Raw genomic sequence first — 18,130 nt, 5'->3', positions numbered from 1 at the left:
TGCTTGTGTGTGAGCATGTGTGTGTCCTTGTGCATGTGTGTGTGTATGCAAATGTGTATATGTGCACGTGTGTGTGTATGAGAGCGTGCATGTGCATTGTGCACGTGCATGTGTGTTTTCTTTGCTTAGCCGAGCCGAAGACTTTGATTTCACATGTGAAAAGGTTTTGGGAGTCAACATGTGAAACTAGTAATAGCCTGGATAAACTGCTGCAACACCGGACGGCACGGAGGCACTGATCAAAATAATATTTCACCTTATCAGGTTGCATCATATAGAAAACGAGCGCAGAGGATCACCTCTCACTTACATGAGCATGCACGTGCACACACACACACACACAAAGATGCTCAAACAGTAGCAGCAATGGATGCTTTTCAAGACTATTAAGAGTAGATATGCAATAATGAAAAATTTGTGAGTGTGTGTGTGTAAATAAAAATAGTCAATTGCTTTTATTAACAAAATATGTCAAGAAAAAAAAACAGCAATATCATAAATTATTGTTGGTTAGATTAAAAACATTTAGGGTGCAAGCTCAAGTGTAATGTTTGCATGATTCCTGTTCAATTCAACATATACTGTAACCCAACCTTAATAAACTGATCAACAATGTGACTCTGAATTTCTATATGGAGTAGCTAAAAAAAATAAATTGTGCACATTCAAAGCTGAAACCGCTTGCATCACATTTTAAATACAAATTTTTCCGTGTGTAAATGAGTCGCGTTGAAATATGTTGTAGCCTTTAAACCGCTCACTGTATACGGTATATATCACACAAAGTATTAGCGCCGTCCCTCGGCCCGGGCTTACATCAGAGGTGTAGTTGTGTGAAAATAGCCAAGGGTTGCAAAATTTATGCCTCTCATTTGTCTGACTGTATATAACAATGGTACAGGCCCGCGGGGAATACCCTCTAGCGCAGTGTGGAGCATGGGGGAGAAGATACCGCGGGAGATGATTTAGTGGCGTAGCGGGGTGCAAAAGGGGCACTTACGTGGGTTGAGAATCTTCACCGTGGAGTCGGGGTCCGGATGCTGTTTATGGATCACTTGAGTGCAGATCTGTTCTGTCAGGATCTACCGGGGGGAGAGAGAGAAGGTATTCCAGCCATAAATTACCAGACAGTCCTCAACAACAATGGAAAAACAAACTGCTGCGCGATGTGGCAAAGTCTCATGCTTTGCTATCAAATATGTCTTCCGAAACATTTTCATTCAAAATGGCGCATAGTATTTTCACTCCATGCATGCTAGAATATTAATTTCTCATTTACGCCAGTTTTAATGTTTGCCATGGACATGTATTAGGACACGTATCATGCGAGGGAAGCGAGTCTCCATACTGTAAATTTACAGACAAAGAGGAATTGGGTGAGGGCAGCAGAATAACATACGTCAGTGCCGTGAAGCTATGGCAGATGAGTTTGTGTGCAGCATAATGTAAAAGTGACGGTCAAGGCTCAGCGATTTCGGTTATTATTTTCCAAAGCCATCCGGCATGCCGAATTTCACCACAACAGGACACTGTCACATAACCTCACACGAACAGGAATAACTTTTGGATCCATGGAAACATAAAATCCGGGTGAAAATCAGTTTAAACCAATCTACTACTTTTAAAAAAATCTGGGTATTTTTCGGTGAAAATCGGTAAAAACCCGAAAACGCTGAGCCTTGGTGATATTATATCTGCACACCCATTTCCATACAAAGGGGGTTTTTCATCAACAGGGATGAATTCAGTTGTTGAAACAGCTCGAGAGAGGGGGACTGACCTCGAACAACACATTGTAGGTCGTCATGGAAAACTGACTGGAGTGAAGCATCAGGCGCTCGGTGAGCAGGGAGAAGAGGCCGTGACCCAGCATGAGCTCGGACTTCCTCCTGGTCAAGGGGTTAAAATGTCAAAGGTCAGGCAGCATAAACATTGATATTTCCTTATAGCGTCGCTGTGCTCCTTCCGTGCTGATACCATCGCGACCCCCCCCCCCCCCGACTTGGATGCGACGCATCAATGCTGACTTACGGTGAAATTACAAATCATGATAAAATTAAAACTGATCCCCGTTTCCATTTTTGTATATCCAGTTTTGCCAGTACCTGTTTAATATTGTAATATTTTGTCTCCTGTCCCCAAATGAGGGATCTGCCATTTTGTAAACGGTGATAATATCAGACAAAATTATCACTCAGGAAATTAAAAATGGCCCTGATAATTTCAAGATCATTAGCAGCTTTATTTACAAAAGAGGGACAGTTGAGAGGACATTTTAATCAATTTTTTTAAACTAAATACATGGCAGCTAACATCATTCAATAAGTGTCTGCTTATTCATTTATTGTATTTGCAAAACATAAACTGTATTTCGCTGTGATGGCCTGGCGGCCTGTACATGGTGTCTCCCCGCCTGCCGCCCAGATGACTGCTGGGATAGGCTCCAGCATCCCCGCGACCCTGAAAGCAGGATAAGCGAGGCTTGGATAACAGATGGATGGGTGGATAAAATTTCAAATTATGAAAATTGTGTTTCTTATTATTCCACATATATGTAAAAGAACAAAACTTGTGATTCTCTGGGACATCGAATATTTTTGCGAGTGGCAGGGGCAAAACCTGGAAGCGCCTGATAAGTCACGCAACCAGACTGACTTGAAACCGATGACCATGTAACTCAGCCGAGCTCCAGCTGACACCTGACGTGAAGGAAATGAAAAAGAGTTCCTGTCGACTAAGTGGGTACAGCTCTTCATAGAGAAGCCCCCTTCATCTCCTCCATCACTCCTCATGGATCAGTTCCAACACTACCATGAAGAGTATGTTTAAGAGTCACAGACAGTTTGTGGAGGGTTTTCAAGTCAACGTATGCATCCGGACCAGAGCCCCTTTTTTTTTTTTTTGACTACTGGCTGAACCGTGGCCGTGGTTCGTGTCAGGACCGGCGTCGGCGTTGCAGCGCGGCGATCGCACTCCACAGCCGGCAGTTAGTGATCGAAATAAAGCCGCAATAATGGCTTGCAGAATGACCTTATACCCCATGAAACTTTCCTCAAAACAGAACTCCGCTTCTGGTCGCTCCATAGGAAAAAAAACGTACAGATAAGGCCATATTTCTAAGCAAAAGAGGTCTCGACGATGAGACACGACTGCGCTGGCGAATAAAACAGTTGAATTTACTATTTAGTTTACCCACAGTGAGGCAAGCGGGGCCGAAGGAGGATTAGCCACAGACTTGGGACCCGTTTTGATCATTAAAAATCTAGATCCACGATGTGATGCGTCTGAATTGTTGGGTACAACTGAAAAAGAATCTAAAACTAGTAGCAAAAAAAACCTTAATAACAATTATGAGATTATTAATGAATGATATTAACACTAACACCAATAATAATTATACTACTACTACCACTAGCACTACTACTACTACTACTACTACTACTGCTAGTACTACTACTACTACTAGTACTAATAATAATAATAACAATAATAATAGTCCAGAAGATCGCCCTACTCAGAACAACACACATATTACGGCGAGTACTGTCAGTCAAGTGACATCTGCCCTATAGTGCCTCAGGTCTAGTTTGGACCCGGCTCTACAGGATGTAAAACAGGAAACACAAAAGAAATAATAATAATAATAACAACAACAACACTATATTAAATGAGGACAGATTAAAAACCATGGAGGTTTTGCTTGGATGGTGGATTTATGCACTTTACACGATGACAACAACATTTGCTTAGCGACTCCACTTACTTTGGCGGCAAGTGCCTCAGAAAGTAGCCCATCACTTTGAGTGCCTGCACTCGTATTCCTTCACTTTTAGATGCAAGCAGCTTGTAAATGACTCTGTAAAAAGAGAAATAACAGAAGCCCAGATGCTATCGACAGTAGGCAAGTCTTACATCAGCTGTGGTAGTTGGTGGCGCTCGGTGTGATAAGCAACTAGCAGGATAACGCGTAGCATAAATCAAAGCTAACATCTAATTTTTCAAGTTGCATTTTCTTGGCTGTTTACATTAATTAAATGAAAGCAATGAGCAGATATCTTCATGCAAAAACCTCCAACAATACAAAATTATCTACTCTCTCAGAAGTACCACAATGTTCTCAAAAGCAAACTTACATTTTTCAAGACAAAATACAAAAATGTATTTTCTATCTTTCGACATAAATTGGAGCAACAAAAAAAAAAAAAAAAAGGAAAAGGAGAGCACACAACTTGGAAACAGACGAGTAAAACCTGTAGAGCATGTTGTAAATGGCTTTGGACAAGAGCTCCAAATGAAACTAGTAACGTTAAGCCATAACTATTGGATGACTAAGTCATCTGGCTTGGTTTTAGCCCCATACCGCAGTGGTTAAAATCAAAACACGACTCTGAGAGAAAAACGTAGCTTTGCATGTGCTTTGCTGTTGGGGCAACAATATGAAAATATATCCCTTCATAATTCAGAAGGAAATACTACATGAATATTAATCAATATGGATGGAACTCAAAAAAGCCATGTATGGGTAGCATCAAACTTCATACAAACTAAGGTGACTCGTGTAAGCGGCTGTGCATACTGCAGGGGTGCGTTGCGGAGCAGCCAGGGGACCGCATTACCTTATCCCATTGCGCTGGTCAAAGGCCTGGACCATGGGTCCAGGATGCTCGGACATCAGCGCCACCAACAACTGCAGCACATCCATGAGATTGTCATCCTGTGGCACAAAGATACCAGAGGCAAGGGTGTGCGGGACTACTTCAACACTCGGCAATGACATTAAAATAGACACCGTGTAGAGATAAAGGAATTTATAGTCAGTTGTGTTACACATTAATAAAAAAAGAAAACACACACACAGAGAAGAGAAGACGTACACAGATGTTTTCCTGCATGTGTGCTTTCAGATTACTTTTTACAGCTTTTTTTTGATGATTGGTGCTACAGGCGTACACTCATTTGATCTGGATTTGAAAAAGCGGCCAGCGAAAACTCTTCAGTAGTTACGATGGAATGCCTCGGAACAAATGATGTATAAATATACATCCAGTAAAATCTGGGATCGCTGGATGACAGCAGAATTTCCTAGGAATGTTACGATCCCCTTTTATTCCTACAGGGCCGATTGTTTTACAGCCTCATTAATTTGCTATTCCTCTCTGTAGTCTAAACATGCACGTGCTGTCAGGATCTCTGACTGGCAGACTTAAAAAGAGCAGTAATGCCTCCCTGTGCAGCAGGGTTGCTTTAAACGCTACTGTGAATCAGATGGCAGAAACGGGAGGGAGATGAGGAGTTGAGATGAAGGGTTATGCTGCCCCCTGGTGGATAATGTAATGCTGCATTAGTACAGAACAACCACCTACCTCGTGCATTGTGAGAAGGTAGTTAAGGATGCTCTGTAGCTCGTCTTCCTTCACACCATGATCCTAGAAAGTAAGTACACAAGTCAGTTTACCAACTGTCTTATTTACTCGATTTAAAAAAAAAAATTATTTCTGTTCAGCACTACATTAAAAAAAACTTGTTGCAGTCAATAAATTCAGATAGTATAATCACAATTGTGGAAAGTATACCTATGGATGTGACTTATATGATGATGGGACTGTGCAGACAGTGGGTTCATTAATAACTAAATGATTGTTCTCCCTGAATTATGAATATTCACCCTTAACATATCGTCACCTTCTTAAAATAATGGCCTAAGTCGTATTTTCAAGTTTTTTTTAAAACAAAGAATAAACTGAAACAAATATAGAATATATGATATTTCTTAATCATTTCACACAAAAAGGTTATGACAATATGTGAAATGATTAAGAAATATCATATATTCTATATTTGTTTCAGTTTATTCTGTTTTTTGAAAAACTTGAAAATATGACTTAGGCCATTATTTTAACAAGGTGACGATATTTAGCTTGAATACGTTTTTGCAAAATTTATATAAAACATTTTTTTTAATGTAAAATATATACTGTAAGGACCACGAATAACTAGACTCGCTAGCCCTTGGCTAGCGAGTCGGACCCTTTAGTCAACTGGTTAACGCTGCTGCCCATGGTACGGGAGATCCCAGTTTGCGTCCTGGCTGCGGCGGTTCCTGGGCTGCCCCCCGAATTCACTACAATATTATGTAAGACCCTTTCCACATCTAAACACAAGCAAGTTAAGTCAGTTGTCTTGTGTGTGATGAGAGCACCGATCGATGAATTCAGTCAGCTGTACCGGCTACACGCAGCTTCACTAATATCAGAGGGGAAACCCGGTGGGAAGACCACGTAGCCCAGGCGAACATTAGTTAAGCATCCAAAACTGCTAGTTCCGTATGCAAGTCAACATAGGCCTGTTGCAGAACTTTTCTCAACTAGAGGGCCCCAGAATCACAACATATTTACACCCCTACAGTGGGGCTCTCAACAGAAACTGCTGCGAGACAAAAAAAAAAAAAAAAACTTTTTTATTGACTCGCTTACCTTCATTATTAGCTGCTTGACAAATAACAGCAGAAAGGCTCGGAGAGAATGGATCTCCTTCTGGTTAGGTCTTGGACCATCTGAAAACCAAAATGTTAAGTGTGGCAACTGAGCATACTCTAAATGAAATGAAAAGGACTGAAAAGCTTGCGAGAGATACATGAAAAGAAGGGCTGGATGATTGACCTACTTTTACCAAGTAAAAGTAAAGTTCTGCTCTAAAAGAATGTGTGTGTGTGTGTGTGTGTGTGTGTGTGTGTGTGTGTGTGTGTGCGCGCGTGTGTGTGTGGAGGCAAACATGGTCACATTTCTGTGTATATTCCAGTGTATGCATGTATTTTTGTGTGGTTTGCATTTATGTGCATACAAATGAGGGCATGAAAAACAGTAACGCCCCTCCCACATGCTCACTGACTCATTGTCTCACCGAGGCCCTTGGGCGTGACTCCGCTGCGGTCCTGGGGGTTGACGACCCAGTAGTAGTACTTCAGTGTATGCATAACCTGCAGTACTGTGCCCACCCTGCGGATGGCGTTGTAGATGGTTACTGTGCTGATGAACTCTGTCGCTAGGTAGGTGTAGAGCATCAGCTGCACCTGTGGAGGATAAAGAATGCGCAAGAACGCCCATGCACGCCACACACACACACACAAACACACACACACACACACACACATAGCTTGAGTGGTAGAAGAATAGAAATCCGACTGAAGTGCAGCACAGCTTTCTATGCCTGTCACAAGTAGAGACTTAAAGGGCCCAAAGGGTATTAGACTGGCGATCCTCATTTAAATAACAGTCAGTGCCCCAGATAGAGAAGGCTAACCTTTTACCCAAGGCTGAATCATTAAGTATACTGCAGGTCAAGATCATACACAAGGTGAGAGAATTGAGCGGCTGTGTGAAGGTGGTGTGTGTGACTGCTTTAGATGCTGCTGTGCCACATGTGGTTATCTCTGTATGTATGTATCCAAATGCATAACAATGTGCTTGTGTGTTCAAGTTCACTAGTGTGTGTCTGTGTGCATGTGAGTGTGCGTGTGTGAGGGAGTGTTTCACCTTTGCGGGAGCGTGGATCCAGATGGCAGGGTTGAACAGAATGTGGTCACACAGCTGCTTGAGCAGCAAGACGCCATTCTGCAGGCTGCTAAGGTATCGGGCAAAGGACAGCACGATGTCCAGGACGGGCCTTGTCACGTGCAGCTTGGAAGACTGGGACACGGACAACGAGACAAGGAGGCAGGAAGTATAGAGAGGGAGAGAAGAAGGGGGGGGGGGTGACGCGTGTCAGCAAAAGGAGTGTTAGAATTGGAACAGTGCGGAGCGTGGCGGAGTTGTACAGCCCAAGAAGAGAGGAGGAGAGAGAAAGGAGACATTAAGAGGAGGAGGAGTACCTCCTTTGCATAACAAACACAAGATGGCTGGAACCTCCACAGCTGGCTCTACAGCTGAGGGAAAGCAAACTGTCTCATACCAAGTGTCAGACTGTGTGTGTGTGTGTGGGGGGGGGGGGTATGTGTATAAATGTCAACTGATGGAGATACAAACGTATGGGCTTTGATTTACTTTAGACTAGCTCTAAGTGAAAAAGAGTATGTGTGTTAGAAAATTGTCTCTCTTGTATTCCTTCTCAGAAAAAAACCAATTTCAATCAATCAATCAATCAATCAAGTTGCATTTTATATAGCGCTTCTCTAGCTGCAACAGCCACTCAAAGCACTTTACACATAATACAACTACAAAACTTTAAATCACAATTACTGAAGGTTAGGTGTGGAGTGTCCCAGGGCTCAGTGTTGGGACCGTTGTTGTTCATGATGTACGTAAACAATATATGTAAAGTGTCAAAAACCCTGAAAACCATTCTATTCACCAATGATACAAACTTACTCTTCTGTGGAGACAACATAGAACAAGATAGACAGTATTCGAATCTGAAAATTCAAATGCAATGATCATTGCATTTGAGCTATGCAGCACCAAGTTCATAAATAACGTTTCAATTCAATAATACTACTGCATTTGCGTTTTTATGCTTGCCCGCTTCAGTGGTTGACAAAATTCAAGTTCATCTGAATGCATTGTGTATATCTTTCATCGTTGAAAGAGTGAAACAGTGGTGCTCTGAAGTATCACAAGATAAATTTGGTGGTTTTTGTACGCTTTCCTTTGTATTGCCCTTAATTCTGATCTTTACGTTATTGTGTTTGCTAGTTGTGCTGTTCACTCATGTTCCAGATGGATATCATCACCTCGGCTTTTGTGTTTTCTAGTGTGTACTTTTTTAGGGCTTTAGATTTTGCAGTGCGTTTGGCTGTCTTTAGAGCTGTTTGTGGCTGCTGCAGGGCTGTACAGCTGCATTTCCCTGACAGGATGAATCCATTTCATCTCATCTCACTCACCTTTTCCAAAGCATAGCCAATAACCAGAAAACCTTTGCAGGACAGAATCTGTTCTTGCATGGCCACCGAGTTCTTCAGTAGTTCCATCACAAATGACAGCAACGCACAACTGAAAGAAAGAGAGAGAGAAAGAGAGAGAAAGAGAAAGAGTGAACGAGAGAAGGGAAAACAAAGAAAGAAAAAGACCTTGTCTGACTCAGCGCTTGAATAAGGACACTGTGACATCATTATTTTGAAACGACTTTAGGCAACATTGCCTTGAGAGCTGCAGACACAACAGAGCTCTAATTAAAAACAGGCTGACTCGTAGAGCATAGCTGACAGAGTAAGTCACATGGACAGAGCCTACAAGAGAACTGTATCCCAATAGTCACATCAAAAGCAATAACGGTACTCAGCAGCAGTGATCCTGAAGGTTACTTATATTTTTCGTCTCATTTGTTGCAATCACATAACAAAAAACGGGGGCTGATTTCGCCCTGTGATGGACCGGCGGCCTGTCCAGGGTTTCTCCCCGCCTGCCACCCAATGACTGCTGAGATAGGCTCCAGCATCCCCGGTGACCCTGAGAGCAGGGTAAGCAGTGTGGATAATGGATGGAGGCTGATTTCAGCCCATTAAAACCTAAATAGTCCTCACTACTCTATCGAGTGTATGTCTTCGAAGCGTCCCAAGAAGTGAGTGTAAAGTGTAATTGTGTGTGTTTGTTACCACACAGAGGTGTCCAGCTCCTGGCTGGAAGGCTGGCAGTAGTCCAGCTGTGCAAACAGAGGGAAGAGGACCTGCACACCGCCGATAGAGTGTATACCACTCTGCACCGAGTGGGTCACCACAGCCTTCACATCCTAAAAAAAAAAAAAGGAACACGAAAAACCAATGTCAGACATGGTTATCCGTAATATATATTATGATTTTCTCAACTGGCCAAATCAAATCAGCCGTACTAAAGTGTCCCTAGGTGTGAATGTGTGTGTTTCGGCCCTGTGATGGCCCGGTGGCCTGTACAGGGTGGCTCCCCGCCTGCCGCCCAATGACTGCTTGGATAGGCTCCAGCACCCCCGCGATCCCTGAGAGCAGGATAAGTAGTTTGGATAATGGATGGATCGATGGATTTACTCAATTGGCAGACACTTTTGTCCGTAGCAATTTACAAAAGGGTCAATAATTAGACATCATCTTGGAGCAGTAAATAGTAATCATATAGCCAGGAGTGCATTTCACTTGGGCATCAATTTCAAGTGCAAATAGCAAAAGTGTGCAATAGGTAAATCACCAACAATAATGAGAGGAATAAAAATGGGGGACAACTTGGCTTTAAATTTGGGTTAACATTTCTGGCCCTCCCAATATGTTTTATGTTTATTTAGATCTCCATTAGCTGTTACGCAAGGCAACAGCTACTCTTCCTGGGGTCCACATTAAAAACATCCTACAAAAACATCCATGTATACCCACGCTTTCACATGCATGCATACATAAATAAACACAACTGTATCATTAAATTCAATTCATCCCCCACCCCATCCCATCCACCTCAATTAAACCAGCATTATTAGAGAAGCCAAACACATAACACCCCCCCCACCACACACACACACACACACACACACACACACACACACACACACACACACACACACACACACACACACACTTACAGTAGCATCTATCACAGACAAGGCTCAGCGTTTTCGGTTTTTATTTTTCAAAGCCATCCAGCATGCCGAATTTCGCTGCAAGAGGACACCGTTACATAACCTCACACGAACAGGAACAACTTTTGGATCCGTGGAAACATAAAATCTGGGTGAAAATACGTTTAAAAATCTGGGTATTTTTCGGTGAAAACCGAAAACGCTGAGCCTTGATCAGAGACTACTCCTACCAACTGCTTTGAGCTACATATTTCAGAATAAAAACATAAAAAGTTATGTATTAGACATTTTAGACATTGTGTATGTCTGTCCCCAAAAATAACCTCTTAAGTTGCTTTTTAAAACTTTCTTTACTTGTTGCTCGAGTAATAACGTTTGGCAACCTATTCCACTGTGAAATGGCCCTATACATAGCAGCTCTTTTCATTGCATTTGTTCTGGGTTGAGGAATTGTAACATGACCCCTGCTAACTTGTCTTCACGTTCATGTCTGTCCTGGGAAACAGTTATTCTTGAGAACAGGCAGCAGGGTTGTTCTGACACAACTATATTCCTGAATAACGTTAGAAGACTGCGAGTTAATCTGTCTTCTACTTTCAACCAGGCAAGATCACGGTGCATTTGGTCTATACCTTTTTTCATTGAACACCTGAAGCTTGTGTAGCTCCTGTTTTGCTGCACTTGACCAGATTGTTGGGTAGTAGTCAAGGTGTGACAAAACCAAGGTTTCTATAACCTGTAAGACGGTAGTTGGCGTAAGGAAAGAGGAGCATCTTCTTATCATAGATATTCCTCTCCCCATTTTTCCAATTATTTTGTCTTATGTGATTCTGCCACGATAGTTGCTCATCAAGAATGACTCCTAGAAGTTTAGCCTCAGTAATATTCTACATTGAAAACCCAAGTTATTCTCGTTCTCTTAAAAAAAAAAAAAAAAACTTAACAAATGTTAGTTCACGAATCTGGATTCTTATTATTACCACTCCATACAGCATATCATTAACAAGAAAGACTATCACAGAGTACAGCTCAGCATTGCACAGTCTGAATGAAACGTTCATTCATTCATTCATTCATCTTCAGCTGCTTCTCCGGGGTCAGGTTGCGGTGGCAGCTAGCTAAGTAGGGCACCCCAGATGTCCCTCCCCCCAGCAACGCCCTCCAGCTCCTCCTGGGGGATAAACTGGTTTAGATGACCAAGATTTCCCCCCCAACAGGGATGGTACACTGTCTTCTGAGCAGCCAGCTAGTTTGGCACCTACAAGCAGACGGCGTTCAGCATCTTGGGTCGAATGACTTTGTTAGGTGGTGTTTGTCAGGGAAGTGAACCTTGCCGTAAAGTTGGTCTACAACCTCAGCAACCATCAGGCCATTCTTCCACAAATTCATTCAGTACAGATGTATCTATCTCGAAATAGGGTTTAGATATATCCAGTTTTCCATCCATCCATTATCCAGGCCGCTTATCCCAACTGGGGTCGCGGGGATGTTGGAGCCTATCCCAGTAGTCACTGGGCGGCAGGCGGGGAGACACCCTGGACAGACCGCCGGTCCATCACAGGATCAACACACACACACACACACACACACACACACACACACACACACACACACACCTAGGGACAATTTAGTAAGGCCGATTCACCTGACCTACATGTCTTTGGACTGTAGGAGGAAACCGGAGCACCCGGAGGAAATCCACGCAGACACGGGGAAAACATGCAAACTCCACACAGAGGATGACCCGGGATGACTCCCAAGGTTGGACTACCGCGGGACTTGAACCCAGGACCTTCTTGCTGTGAGGCAACCGCGCTAACCACTGCACCACCGTGCCGCAGCTTTACTGCAATTTAAGGCATTACCGAGGTATTGTCTGCTGGAGATGGCCTTAATGCTACAGTAGCAAAATATAATGAATAAAGTGTGCACATTACCGAATAAACTGAGAACGGTTTGTTAAGAGCAATAAATCTTCATTAATATGACGATATTAATGGAATTTCACCGATCCGTGTAGGGGTTCTGATGAAGCATATTATGAGATTAAAATGCAGTACCTTACTCAAACACTTTAAATGCAGCCCAAGTGCATCAAATTTTCAATATTGCTGCAGGTTATAAAATCCTTCCATCCATCCATTATTTGAACCGCTTATCCTGGTCTCAGGGTTGCAGGGATACTGGAGACTATCCCAGCAGTCATTGGGCGGCAGGCGGGGAGACACCCTGGACAGGCCGCCAGGCAATCACAGGGCCACTTGTCATCGGGGCTCTCCCATCCCCTGATTGGTGTTTCAGTGGCGATCCGGCGACCAAGAGTCTCTGGGAGTTTCTCTAGGGGTGTCTCTGTGAGCGTGTGAGACGAACCCCCGAGAGCCCGGGCAACCAAAGGGGCATATATACCCCCCCGGGGGGGGGGGGGGATCAGGGAGATCGGGCGCAGGTACGCAGGACCCATACAGCCAATTGGAGAAAGGGGAGAGATTGGGCGCAGGTACCGCACAGCCCATCGGAGAAGGGAACAGGTGAGTGAAGCCGGGCAATCAGGGTCACTCAGGCACAGGGGTTATAAATACTTTCCACGTGTAAATACTCTGTTAGGACTGCGTGACGGGCCACTCTGGGGCGCCGTATACATGCATTCTGTGTGAAAGAATGCAAAACTAATAACGCCGTGGCGGGTCAACACATTTTTGACCCATCAAGAGGACAGGCATCCTCAGCACAGGCGAGCTGATTGAAGTGGGTCACATCTTCATTCATCCATATTCTAGAGGGGCCGAGTACATGTGTGCCTGTACGAGCATCTCCCACACAAAGCATTTCCTTTGACGAGATGGCACGAGAGAAAATTCAATTAGGAGAAAATGAAACTCGAGTGAGGAGTAATTGAATGAAATGACGGCACTCTGTGTTTGTGTGTGTGTGTGTGTGTGTTCTGCTGGCAAAATAGTTCTAATGCACATTAAACCATCCATTATTTAGCCATTACTTTGTCAAAGATGCCCTTGAGTGATTAAATCAGAAGTTCGAACACAAAAGCAGGCCCATTTTATCTTTGCTACCTTTAATCCGGTAAATAAACTAGCCAAACATTATCTGAACAGCATCATGCCAAAGGAAATGGACGTTAAAATTCAATTTTTTTTTTTGCATAACTCCTGCAGACAATACACCCTAAAAAAAGAGTCTGATCGTGGAGAAAAAGTACACACTTCCATTTTGCAGAAAAACATACTACTGCAGACCACCAACACCTGCAATCACAAACTAAATTTTGGCATTTCCTGCTGCTGGTGTGGGAAGGACTAGTTCCAGTAATAAGAACAATATGATGGTAGCAGCTGGTAACAGGTGCTGTACTCTGCTTGGCTCAGCTCATTTAGCCACCATCTATCTTAATGATGCTTTTAAAACGGAAAGATACCCGCCAGGCTGACTGGCAGTATGGCAACGCTGTACCGCTGAAGCGATTCTTCTACTTTCAGTTCATTTTTGTGGTGTGTTTGTGTGTATTTCTGGAGTGTATTGGGTATTTATCTATGTGGCGCAGCAAACTAAAATCCCAGCATAACAACGCTGAGGTCCACGGTTCGGGCCCGAGTATTCGCTTTGCAAAGTTGCTTTGGATAAATAAAAAAAAAAAATCTGTAAAATATCTAGGTGGAGCAGCCAGACCACCGCATTTTAGACGACGCACCTCGTATGTGACTCATGCATGGTGTAGTTGAGGTAACTTTTATCCGATTGTACGTGGTAACCAAAAAAAAAAAAGCAATGACAACATTTAATTCTGATTACCTGAAGCATGAGAGCGTGGGGCGAGTGGACAAAGATGGAGGCGTTGTCCTTGGGGGAGGACTCGAGGCAGAGCTGGGCATCGGTGGCACGTGGGTTGTAAGTGAAGGCGATGCTGGAGGAAAGCTTGCCATCGTACAGCAAAGTCTTATGGTGCTCCGCAAACAGCAGGTCACTTTCCGCCTTGTACTTAAATGTGCCCTGATGAGAAGCAGAGGGAGTGAGGGAAACAGATTAAATGACCACAGGGTTGGGGCGCCCCCGTAGCTGAATGGTTAGAGCATATACCACATAGCCACACAGTTGCAATGTCGCCGGTTTGAATCCAGGCGGCAACTTTTGTTGCATGTCATCCCCTCTCTCTCTCTCTCTCTCTCTCTCTCTCTCTCTCTCTCTCTCTCCCCATCTTTCCTGTCTATCTATACTGTCACTGTCAAATAAAGTAGAAATGCCAAAAAAATAATCTTTTTTTGGGGGGGGGGGGGTTCCTCCCCTTTTTCACCCCAATTGTATCTGGCCAATTACCCCACTCTCCCGAGCCGTCCCGGTCACCGCTCCACCCAACTCTGCTGATCCAAGGAGGGCGGTAGACTACCACATGCCTCATCCGATACATGTGGAGTCGCCAGCCGCTTCTTTTCACCTGACAGTGAGGAGTTTCACCAGGGGGACGTAGCGTGTGGTAGGATCACGCTATTCCCCCCCAGTCCCCCCCCCCTGAACAGATACCCGGATCGACCAAAGGAGGCGCCAGTGCAGCGACCAGGACACATACCCACATCCAGCTTCCCACCCACAGACACAGCCTATTGTGTCTGCAGGGACACCCCGACCAAGCTGGAGGTAACACGGGGATTCGAACTGGCGATCCCCATGTTGATAGGCAACGGATTAGACCGCTACACTACACAGACACCAAAATAGTTTTGATAAAAAGAAAAGTGACCAAAGGGTCAGGGAAGAGGCAAAGGCCATGTCAAGACTGGATGGAACTTCACACTGATCTGCCATTGTTGGTAAACACTGGAGTCTGCTGGAGTCACGCTAGGTAAGGTAGCTTTCTTCTCGACTGAAATAACTGCCCTTGACACACAACAATTTGACTTTTATACTGCTCAGATACTACTGAAACGGCACACTTTAGCCACTGAAAAAATGACACTAGTTGGTAGACATCTCAGGAATTTACTCCCCACCTTATAAGCTGGGCCCAGCTGGTAGATAGCCAGGATCTGAGCAGCGCTGAGAGTCTCTGCGAACAGGTAAACTGCCCCCATCTGCCCGCAAAACACACGGTTGGCGTCCGCCGTCTCTGACGAGCCAAGGAAGCACTTGTCGAATGTCTGCAGGACGTGTGGAGGTAGGCAGAGTTGGAGGCACACATAGGAAGGAAGGATAATATTGTTAATGCTCGTCGCACATTAAATTGACTACTTCACAACCTGTACTGCATGGCGGGTCAGTTTCTGTCTCAATGAATTTATCAAGCACTGTTCTGCCGACGAGATTATAGCGTATAGATTATTGACTATTGTAAACTGCTCTCTTCTCTCACATGTCTTTTCTCTCTCCGAATGATGTCTTCTTTCTCTTTTACTGTGTGTGAATGGTGTGATGCGAGTCTCCCCTGTGTGCACGTGTAGTCGGTCCTCCTCCCAGGTCTCCATGGTGACAGTGGTCACCACCTGGACGCTGCTTGGCATCCCCCTGATCACATTTTCTATTTATACATCTTATAAATCCATCCAATTTTGCTATCCTGTTTCAATGTTGTATCCTTCTCTCGCAAAGATGTGTGACTAATGTCTTTTCTTGTCTCCTCTGTTGTGTATGTGAATGGTGTGATGTGAGTCTCCCCTGTGTGTGCAAGTGTAGTCTGTCCTCCTGCCAGGTCTACATGGTGATCGCGTGGCTCGGGTCCAAGGCTGTTCTGGTGGCACCTGGACACTGCTTGGGGTCCTCCTCATCACATTCTTCATATAGCTTATATATCCATTATAACTCTGTTATCCTCTTTCAATGTGGTATTCTGTAAATTGTATTTTATTCTGTACACACAACATCCATTGCATGTCTGTTGTGCCCCCTGAGGTTCCTTCCCATTTTTTTCTCTCTTATCTGATGCGAGGTTCTTAGGATAGGATGTTATGTTGCTGTAAAGCCCACTGAGGCAAATTTGTAATTTGTGATAACGGGCTACACAAATAAAATCGACTCGACTCAATGCAGTGTCTCAAATCGAACATGAGTATAGAATTTCCTCTGTATCGCTGTGGAGACAGAGGACAAAGTGGGATTTGATCTTCCTTTGTTCGGGGTCAATGAGAAGGGATGCCCTGTCTCAATCAGCTAGCTGCTACCTCCACATAGGGAGGTATCTTGTGAGACATACATCAACGCCCCATTGAGTGGACCACGTTAAACTTGAGATATTTTCTATTTCTGATCTGACAAAGACTGATTGAAGACTCTTATAAAGTCAACGTGAGATACAGAAGCCGTCGACATTACGATGACAAGAGTTCATTCAGTGGTGTGTGTTGGGTGCGTGACTTGTTAGGTAATCATTTTCACCCGTGCCATCTGTGCTAACAGACAGAGAGAGTCCACCCTCGAGCTCTCTGCCGGCCAAGACAGAGATTAGATCTAGCTGAGAGACAGGAGGGCATACACAGGTTGTTCGCCGCTTGCCAGATACGACTGCGGCAAAATCTGCTTTCAAAAATTGTCATATCACAGGGAAGTGGTTGTACGAAAGGCAGTTGTACTTGACAATGTTTCGAGTCGTAACTGTATAGCTCACTCAAGGATTCATGAAAGATATGTAGGATGTATTAATATTTATATCAGAGCAAACACACTGAAATCCCATACTGCACTGAGACGGGGAGCCACAAGAGGCCACGCTTTACAGTGATTTTAGATCAGCTAAAAAGCTTTGGTGGACAAGACATGAAGTGGAAATTTTAGCATCAACATCACTGTAAGAACGATTGCAAGAGCACATACCCTTCGGTTAGTGTCATAATATCAGCATTACCAATTAAGCTGCCATAGATGTGCAGCGATCATGTTTAGCCAGGATCTGTATCCTGCCTGCTCATCATCACAGTCACTTCCAGGTCAACATCACCCTCGTCTTTTTGCTTTTTCCATTTTTTTCTCTTATTCTCATGGGAAGCTAATTGCATTGTATTATGAAGTATAAAAATTTGCTATTCAAATTATGTTTAATCCCCCCCTTTTCCCCCCACAAATTATCCCCCTCTCCGAGCCGTCCCGGTCGCCGCTCCGCCCCCTCTGCCAATCCGAGGAGGGCTGCAGACTACCACGTGCCTCCTCCGACATATGTGGAGTTGCCAGCCGCTTCTTTTCACCCAACAGTGAGGAGTTTCACCAGGGGGATGTAGCGCATGGGAGGATCACGCTATTCCCCCCAGTTCCCCCCCATGAACAGGCACCTCCGACCGACCAGAGGAGGCGGTAGTGCAGTGGACCAGGGCACATACCCACATCCGACTTCCCACCTGCAGACACGGCCAATTGTGTCTGTAGGGGTGCCCGACCAAGCCGGAGGTAACACGGGGGATTCGGACCAGCGATCCCCATGTTGGTAGGCAACAGAATAGACCACCACGCTACCCGGACACCCATCACGTTTAATTTATTGATTTATGAATTATAATTGCTTTAAATGAGACATGCTTTAATGAGACTCAGCCACTTGAAAATTTTTCCACACTAGCAAATCAACACATATAATGAGTACACACCATGTTACAAGTCTGAGACAGTCACA

The 18,130-nt window shown here is 44.2% G+C and overlaps 1 protein-coding gene across 1 annotated transcript in view; it reads right to left on the bottom strand.

Annotated features, from left to right (window-relative positions):
• The window catches only part of lrba (LPS responsive beige-like anchor protein), a 242,055-nt gene that overhangs the window by 159,463 nt on the left and 64,462 nt on the right, over positions 1-18,130 (bottom strand). Inside the window, exons 8-19 of the mRNA XM_056279765.1 lie at positions 15,528-15,674; positions 14,335-14,532; positions 9,587-9,720; positions 8,876-8,984; positions 7,533-7,685; positions 6,901-7,069; positions 6,474-6,553; positions 5,364-5,426; positions 4,617-4,714; positions 3,764-3,856; positions 1,781-1,889; positions 1,001-1,082 (exon numbers count right to left, since the gene is read on the bottom strand). Of these exons, the coding sequence (XP_056135740.1) occupies positions 1,001-1,082; positions 1,781-1,889; positions 3,764-3,856; positions 4,617-4,714; positions 5,364-5,426; positions 6,474-6,553; positions 6,901-7,069; positions 7,533-7,685; positions 8,876-8,984; positions 9,587-9,720; positions 14,335-14,532; positions 15,528-15,674 (1,435 nt within the window). The remainder of the gene's footprint in view (positions 1-1,000; positions 1,083-1,780; positions 1,890-3,763; positions 3,857-4,616; positions 4,715-5,363; positions 5,427-6,473; positions 6,554-6,900; positions 7,070-7,532; positions 7,686-8,875; positions 8,985-9,586; positions 9,721-14,334; positions 14,533-15,527; positions 15,675-18,130) is intronic.

The sequence above is a fragment of the Lampris incognitus genome, chromosome 5 (assembly GCF_029633865.1).
Source record: "Lampris incognitus isolate fLamInc1 chromosome 5, fLamInc1.hap2, whole genome shotgun sequence".
Lineage (NCBI taxonomy): Eukaryota > Metazoa > Chordata > Actinopteri > Lampriformes > Lampridae > Lampris > Lampris incognitus.
The sequence above is the reverse complement of the archived record's forward strand: the minus strand, read 5'-3'. Positions and strand labels throughout refer to the sequence as shown.